The sequence below is a fragment of the Squalius cephalus genome (genome assembly GCF_949319135.1).
Source record: "Squalius cephalus genome assembly, chromosome: 22".
NCBI classification, from domain to species: domain Eukaryota; kingdom Metazoa; phylum Chordata; class Actinopteri; order Cypriniformes; family Leuciscidae; genus Squalius; species Squalius cephalus.
In genome coordinates, this window is record NC_137143.1 from 22,817,845 (window position 1) to 22,826,782 (window position 8,938).

Consider the following 8,938-nt stretch of genomic DNA (forward strand, 5'->3'; position numbering starts at 1 on the left):
ACATTAATGTTCAGGTAAGTTGTAATCATAGACATTAGTGCTGCTATAAACTATCTGTGAGCATTGGATTTTCTGCCAGATTTATTAGTGTTTGATAGTTTTTTTAGTTTTTAAGGAAGAATGCATTGTGGGGGGAAAATTGGGACTTCTTAATTTAATTTTTTTTTATTTAATTGAGTCTTCGTTTTGAGACATAAAATGTTATTCATTGCCAGAGTAATTCTGGAAAAAATTTAACTCATATTGCTGCAGAAATATATTGTTTATATATTTGCATTATTATTATTATTATATATATATTTTTTTTAAAGTGGAGGTATTTAATTGAAATATTGTTTCTATGGCCCGGTTTCACAGACAAGGTTTAGATTAAGCTAGGATTAGGCCTTAGTTCAATTAGGACATTTAAGTAGCTTTTATAAATGTGCCTTAGGAAAAAAAAACATTACTGGTGTAAATCTTGAGACAAAACAATGGCACTGACATATTTTAAGATGGCAGAGCAAGTTACTTTCAGTTAAAACAGCTCAAACCTGCATTTTAGTCTGCGACTATGTTTAAACCTTGTCTGTGAAACCGGGGGTATAAATTGTGTACACAATAACAGTTAAAACATTGCTTTATGGTGGTGATTTGAATTGGTGAGATTGATGTTGAAAAGTAAAGCTTTCTCATAGACATTAAGACTTCTATACATGCAAGGCTATATTTTGATTGCACTGCAATATTAAGGAAAAAGGGCCACTAATTTGTCACTCTTAAAGACAGATTAGCCAGCAAATACGGTACAACGGAGTAATATAAGAATTTGTTCTGTAGTGTGTGTGTTTGTTTGCTTTTTGTAAATTATTTGGCCCAGTTGTGGAATCTGTGTTACCATGGTGACATAGCGGTCAAGGCAATCACGCTGTTTCTGCTCGCTGTTTTTTACCCAACTGCTACGACAGGTTGCTCTTAAACCAGTCGAGACTAGCTGCTGTGCTGTGGCGCTACTGATATAACTGGCACGCTGGCAGAATATGTAACAAATGTAATGATTCTGATTGATTGCTGCATTGTTGGGTGCACGTGAAAGTATTATGAACTCATGCAGTCATATATTAATTATTCAGCTATTACGCTAAAACTGTGTTATAATATAGATTTAGTGAGTAGTATTCGTTACACGCGTGTTTTTTATATATAATTTTAAGTGTGAATATGAGTTCACGGCGTTGGTAAAAATGAGAATGTTTGTAGTTCTGTTGTTGTCTGTGTAATGACTCACTCCACGTTGGTTTCATGCACACTGCTCTCTGTGCTGCCGCTGCGAGCGTGTGCTGTGATTGACAGGCTCCTGGCCAATCGCAGCGTAGTTCAGCTGGCGTTCTGACCAATAGCGTTGCACGTCCAGAGGAGCTGAGTGGCACCCCCCTGCTCATTTGATATTACATGAACGTGTCAGGGTGTAGACGGTAGTACTAGTAAGCAGTTTTGTTTCGACAGAGAATCTCCGAGCACAATTTCTGCAGTTTGAAAGTTAAGGGTATGATATTTTTAGTTTCACGGTAGCATTTGCCAGCTCATCTTATAGTATCGGGGTGTCTGTATTAGATTTGCAGTGCGCCATTAAGCATTGCAGAAATATAGTTTCAATCGCGTTAACATATTTAAGGCGTGACTCTCGGACAGTCTCAAATACTCTGACATTTAGGCCCTCAGACACGACATTTGCCACATTTGTTTTAAAATATATATTTTAAAACGCGCAATTTTATAAAAACCGAGCATGTATGATTCGAAGATTATATGAATTTTGTATTGCTTTTTATTACGTCCAATTTGAACAAAATTGTCTGAACATTACTTTCTTTCTTCAAATTTCACTTCCTCGCGTGTGTAAGCTTCAGTAATGATTCACTGAAGCTAGAACTTCATACATTTTTTGTGTCTGTTTTCAGATGGCCGTTCAGTGTGTGTCGAAAATCGAGCTCTCCATCTCTTGCAATAATCTTCTGGATAAAGATGTTGGATCCAAATCTGATCCACTCTGTGTCCTCCTGCAGAGTGTCGGCGATGACAAATGGACAGAGGTAAGTTACACACTTTAACCCTCGAACAGCTGCTGTAACAAAAATTGCAGTTACGTTTCCTTTTTTTAAAGTGTGACAGCTGCTGACACTTTCAAATGCATCACTGCAACAGTTTTGATGGGGGGAAATGTCACTGCTTTCTGACACCATTACTAACACAATTGAAACAGATTTAGATTTATTATTTAAAGTAGTTAGTAAGTATATTATAGAAAGAAAATGTTCTTATTTACTTAATTATTATTTTTACTTTTTTTTAAATTAATCATTACTTGAATAAAACAAAAATGTTGAGACAATATTATATAGATGAGTTTTAAAATGAAATGAAATTATATTAATAATTAATATTATTAAAATATATTATTTAGGCATTAACTCAATTTAATGTTTTACTTACAGCCAGGTGTTTTAATAATTTGTGGCATCGTTAACTCATTAAACTAAGGAAGAGATGATAATTTGGTAGATGATTTAAAAATATCCGTTAATTATATGTAGGTAGTGTATTCATTCGAATGTAATCGAAGCTATTGTCACCTTTTATTAAAATATTATTATAAATAGTCAATTGTTTTAAATTGCGATGCCATGAAACATGCCAAATTGTGTGGACATCTCATATATATATATATATATATATATATATATATATATATATATATATATATATATATATATATATATATTCATTCCTAATTTTTTTGATGGTATAATTCAAACTTGTAGAGCCATTAAAAACAAATGACCTTATTTGCTTGTCACATTGCTGAATGTATGTGATCATTGCAGGTAGAACGCACAGAGAGAGTGAAGAATTGCCAGGACCCTGAGTTCTCCACAAAACTTCACATTGACTACTACTTTGAGAAGGTGCAGAAACTAAAGTTTGGCGTCTATGACATTGACAACAAGTCTGTTGACCTCAAGGATGATGACTTTCTGGGAGGCTTTGAATGCACCCTTGGTCAGGTATGTATTGTGAGGAGTGATACAGTGAAATGCTGTTTTGTGCTAGTTGCTGCAGAACAGTGCTAATCATTAGTCACACTGTACTTCATTAAAAATATAACATATGCATAATGGCCTTGTTTATGCACCAACCTTTACAACAGATTGTATCGAGTAGGAAGATTACCAGACCCCTTCAGCTCAAGGCAACAAAACCAGCTGGGAAAGGCACAATAACGGTATGTTCATATAAACACTCTTACTGATATTTCTAATATGGAAACAATTGTTAAAGAACATGGGGATTTGTCACAGGACAGTTTTACCATCTTCCTGTTGAATGTTTTACAGGCATCAGAATTCAATTCATTTTCATTTGTGGTATCTTTGTTTGTAGAAGACTTTAAGGGCTCCATAAAATAATTAGTTTTATTTGATAATCCACAAAAGCCCTCTGTTTGAGCAAAATAATATTTGCATGTTTGAATTCATGCAAATTTTGTCAATGATGTGTACCATCATCTAGCTGTTCGTTTTTGCAAGCATCGCTTTCCACATTTCTATAACAGTTCTGCCATTCAAAATGTTTCTTACATTTAGCAATGTTGTATTTTTGGTATGTACAGATTACAGCAGAGGAAGTGAAGGACAACAGGGCTATTGTAATGGAAGTGGAGGCAAAAAACCTGGATAAAAAGGTAGACATAATCATCCTCTGTTCTTACATCTTGTTATAACCAATTATGATTTGTACTTCATCAGTTATTGCTGCAAAAGAAGCAGGGAAAATGTTGAAATGTCACCACTGGTTTACCACACACACAGAAAAAAAACATATTCAGGGTAAAAGCCAGTTATGGTACTAACTGTTTTGAGTTATATGGAAGCTGCACTATTCACTTATCTTTTTCAGGATCTGTTTGGGAAGTCTGATCCATTCTTGGAGTTTTTCAAGCAAGAAGAAGATGGGAAATGGCAGTTAATTCACAGGACAGAGGTTTTTACCCACTTTCACTCACTCAGTGAACCAAATATTAGTCTATTTGTGCATGCAGAACAAATCATGAGTTTGCTGATGGTTGTTGACTTTGATCTGTTACCGATAGGTCGTCAAGAATAATTTGAATCCATCTTGGAAAAAGTTTACTGTCTCCTTGCATACATTCTGTGGTGGTGACCTGAACAAACCAATCAAGGTAACTACAAAGTTTTTTATGCTCACTCAGATGTGCATTTGTCATGGTAAGTTATCAGAATTGTAGAAGACCGTTTCACTATGCAAGAGAGAAACAATTTACTTCTGCTCTCATTTCTATTTTTCGTAACATCACATACGCTACCGTTCAAAAGTTTGGGGTATGTAAGATTTTTTTATGTTCTTGAAAGAAGTCTCTTATGCTCACCAAGGCTGCATTTGTTTGACGTAAAGATCTTTTGTAATTGTTAACCAGCTGCAACAGCGACACATGACTATTCTATTTTAGAAACTGTTGCTGTTTCTGCAGCGTCATGGCATGGCTTCAAGTACGTTCAAACTGTGGACTGCATTTTTGCCCTTATTATCTTGAATTTTAGGAGCATTCTGACTGCATTCTGTAGGCTCCATTATGCAGCGAGTTGTTGCCCTTCTTCATGTTCGTCACCAATCAACTGTATGAAATGTAAGATTACCTACTTAGGTCTGGGGTGGGTGCAATAAATGCATTAATTTTAACGTGTTATTTCCCCCCATAACTAACTAATTAATTAAATTAATGTGCTAAATCGACAGCCCTATTAAAAATACATATGGTGTAATATTAATGGTCTGGTTAGGACACTGTAAAATTCTTAACTGATATATTTGATCAATTAAATGCAACTTTGCTTGATAAAATCTTACTGATCCCCAACTTTTGAACGGTGGTGTACAAAATAATGTCTTAGGCAATCATGTCTTTTTCGGAGGTAGCTATTAGATAAGAAGAAAAAAACGCATATAATCATGTCATGTAAAGACGTCATCTGCCAGCACTTTCAGTTGTCCTAGTCCTTAGACTAAAGCTTTGTCTAATTGCTAGGTAACATGTTACGATAAGGATGAAGACACAAGCTCAGACATGATAGGAGAGTTCACCTGCACCACTGCTAAACTAATCGAGGCTAAAGACAATGCGGTGAGCAGGATGCATGTCATTTAATCTTCTCTAAATATCTTTCTTTTTCTTTCTGTCTGTCTGTCTGTCTGTCTGTCTGTCCCTGGCTTTTTGTTTTAGGTTCATTGTTCTGATTATGATAGTGATGGCTCTCATGATCTCATTGGTGTGTTTCAAACTAATGTGTCAGATCTGCAGAAAGCAGTTAATGGCTCCCCGGTGAGACTCCACCTCCACTGCGCCAGGCTTTTTTTGTTGTCATTGTGTTAATAGTAGAACATTTCTTTATCTTCACATAAATTTCCATTCTATTCACTTCCATAATTTCTTAGGGTTTTATTAAAGGGCATAAGTGAAAAGTTTTCATTTTTGTAGGTCGAGTTTGACTGCATTCATCCAGAGAAGCAAAAGAAGAAAAAGAGTTATAAGAACTCTGGGGTCGTCAGGATTAAGTATTGCAAGGTTCGAACAACCTTCATCTGTTATGAATGAAAATGGAAATTGCAGAATTATTTACAATAATTTTACAATAATGATAATTATTAATCTCCACACTGTCTTTCAGCTTGAAGCACAGTATTCATTTCTGGATTATGTGATGGGAGGTTGCCAAATTAACTTCACGGTAAGATCAGTCATGGCACAATATTTGCTTCTGATAGCTGGTGTCTATTTTGCAGTTGTTTACATTTTGATATTATCAGTGGGTATAATGCAGAACATCAAATGTAGGTTGTACATTTGTGGCTTTATGGTTTAAGCTCTAAAACATTGGTGGAAATTGTTTGGTTTTAGGTGGGCATTGACTTCACTGGCTCTAATGGAGACCCCCGCTCCCCTGACTCTCTTCACTTTATCAGCCCTAATGGTGTAAACCAGTATCTGTCAGCCATCTGGTCCGTTGGTCAGGTAGTCCAAGACTATGACACGTAAGAGGAAGATTTTGTCCATAGACTTTCCTCCAGCTGTGTGACAGAAAGGACAATATTAAGTCTAAAACCATTCAATGTTGCTACAAACTAACATATGTTCACCCATTGAGTAGTGCATTGTAATTGTTATAAGGAAAGTATAGAAATATAGAAGTTGCTTTAATATGTATACACTACCGTTCAAAAGTTTGGGGCTAGTATGAATTTTATTTTTTTAAAGTAAGTAATACTTTTATTAAGCAAATATGCATTAAATTGATCTTAAGTGACAGTTAAGACATTTAATGTTACAAAAGTTTTCTTTGTTTTTTTGGGTTTTTTTTTTAAATCACCATTTTCAAAAAATAGTCATCTATTGATAAAAAATAAATGTTTTTTGAATGCAAATCAGCATATTAGAATGATTTCTGAAGGAAATACTGGAGTAATGATTGCTGATAATTCAGCTTTGCATCACAGGAATAAATGACATTTTAAGAGGTATTAAAATAGATATTCTAATTAGTTCTTTTAAATTGTAATATTTCCCAGTAGCTCTGCTGAATTTTTGATCAAATACATTCATAAGAGACTTTCTGTACCAGTACATGAGTCTTTTTGTCGATAATATATTTTTCTCTGTCTTCCCTTGTAGTGATAAACTTTTCCCAGCATTTGGATTTGGTGCTCAAATACCTCCAAACTTCCAGGTTAGACATTATAGGTGTTCTTAATACTTTTTCATTATTAGTTGTAATCATAATTTAATTTGACAAAAGTGCCTTTTTTCAATTTCTTAGGTATCCCACGAGTTCCCATTGAACTTCAACCCCAATAGCCCATATTGCCAAGGTAAGAGTCCCACTGTTTGAAAAATTAGATCTGAAATTTAACAGTTGCGTAACTGTCTCACTTAAAAGAAATTCTAGCATGTTTGTCACATGTGCTGATGTTTTATACCATGCAGGAGTGCAAGGAATTGTGGAGGCCTATCGTATGTCTTTGCCTCAAGTCCGTCTCTATGGACCTACCAACTTCTCCCCCATTATAAATCATGTGGCCCGAATTGCAGCCGGAGCCGCCCAGCAACCAAATGCAGCTGTAAGTAATACCAACAAGAGCCCCTTTTTTTGTAGTGCACTGCCTCATCCAACTCAGGATGTGGTTTAATGGGTACTCGTGCATTTTTGATCCGTGGTCTACCATGGCATTTTCAGTCCATTAACACTATGCATGTCTAACATCTTTCTCTCTTAATTAGCAATACTTTGTGCTGTTGATCATCACTGATGGGGAGATCACTGATCTCGACCAGACCAGACAGTCCATCGTGAACTGCTCCAAACTTCCCATGTCCATCATCATCGTGGGTGTGGGTGAGGCAGACTTTAAGGCCATGGAGTTTCTTGATGGGGACAGTGGAGTTCTCAAATCTGTGACCGGAGAGCCGGCGGTCAGAGATATTGTGCAGTTCGTGCCCTTCAAGCAGTTTGCCAGTGTAAGATCCTTGTTAAATTTTAATAGAAATTGCATGCTGGTTAGAAGTTCTTAAATTCATATCCAGTGTTTATTTCTTCTTAGGCTCCTAAAGAAGCATTGGCTCAGAGTGTTCTAGCTGAGGTGCCAAATCAACTGGTGTCGTACTTTAAAATGAGGAATCTGCTTCCTGTCAACCCCCCTCCACCGACCAAGTAGACACAGATTTGCAATGGAGACTGAAACATAGCCATCTAAATGAAATAGTTACGAGCTAAGTATATGGAACACCACTAGAGGGAGCCACAGCTCTGTTAAAGGATGCAATGTCGAGTGTTGAACTCTTTCGAAAACCACTTGTATTCCATTTGTATTGCCTTTTTTATATATATTATGCAAACAATTTTCATTTTCTGTCCTTCATAGATTTCTTTTATCTTCTTAGATTCCTCATATTATTCTTTTCCAACTGGTATAGTTATAGTTTTATAAATATTCCTTTTTATAGATCTATTTTTCTGTATTGTTACATATTTTTTTTTTTAATATTGTTTATGGATACAGATGCCTTGATTTTCCTTAAGCCAAGATTTGAAGGCCTTTCGCTGCTTTTTGATGCCTATGTATGCAATATCAATCAGGAATGCTGATATATGAAATTCATTACAATTTCTGAGCTATAGTAGTTATCGGAGCAAAGTGAATCACTGAACTCATTCATCCTCTATGCTGCAAAACATAATCATGCTGTCATCATAGAGATGATTAGAAGTTAGAACCTTGCCAAAGAAATCACTGCATGTATTTTAGTAGCACACTATATGAATTTAAGGAGAACTGAATTTAAAAATGCTGGTTTACTGGTATAATGGCATTATGTAGACTTTGGGACCATAGAAGACCACAGTGTCTTTTTAAGTTGTAGTTGGTGCCAAGTAATATTTTAAAGATTCCTTTGGGATGACAGGTAATTTTGATTTATCTAACACAAATATTTGCACCTTAATCGCACAGTCAAGTTAATCTGCACTTATCCATTAGAGCTGTTGAATTTAGTCATATATATGCTTGCTCTTGCCACATAAAGCCTTATGGGACTGTTATCTTGTTTAACCATTTTTTTTTTTAATCTAATGATTTAAAGGGAATGGGGTTCTAATCATATTATCATTGTTTTTCCTAATCATGAAATATGTTTACACAGCAGCATGTTGTTCTGTTCTTCAGAAGCCATTTCATACTGTCAAGAAATGCTGAATAAAATGACCTTATTAACACACAACACGTTTGTTTGTTTGTTTTGTATCCTTGAATGTGTAGCTTGTCATGTCTGCAACAAAAAAGGCATACTATTTCAATCACTTTATGCCTTTTAGTCTTAAAGGCCTATATG

General features: G+C 35.4%; 1 protein-coding gene across 3 annotated transcripts; it reads left to right on the plus strand.

The window, feature by feature from the left end:
* Positions 1–1,432: 1,432 nt before the first annotated feature.
* cpne1 (copine I) lies at positions 1,433–8,826 on the plus strand. Of its 3 annotated transcripts, none has more exons than XM_079857620.1 (16): positions 1,433–1,525; positions 1,941–2,072; positions 2,865–3,044; positions 3,188–3,262; positions 3,650–3,721; positions 3,937–4,020; positions 4,130–4,219; positions 5,084–5,179; positions 5,534–5,620; positions 5,724–5,783; positions 5,954–6,087; positions 6,725–6,779; positions 6,870–6,921; positions 7,037–7,170; positions 7,331–7,567; positions 7,651–8,826. In XM_079857620.1, the coding sequence occupies exons 2-16, from the start codon at positions 1,941–1,943 to the stop codon at positions 7,762–7,764; spliced, it is 1,602 nt and encodes a 533-aa protein (XP_079713746.1). In that variant the 5' UTR covers positions 1,433–1,525; the 3' UTR covers positions 7,765–8,826. The 3 variants fall into 3 exon arrangements, with proteins under 3 accessions (XP_079713746.1, XP_079713744.1, XP_079713745.1); XM_079857618.1 differs by lacking the exon at positions 5,084–5,179 and adding an exon at positions 5,279–5,377 and having other exon boundaries at positions 7,651–8,825; XM_079857619.1 differs by lacking the exon at positions 5,084–5,179 and adding an exon at positions 5,279–5,377 and having other exon boundaries at positions 1,471–1,517; positions 1,939–2,072; positions 7,651–8,825.
* Positions 8,827–8,938: the final 112 nt, after the last annotated feature.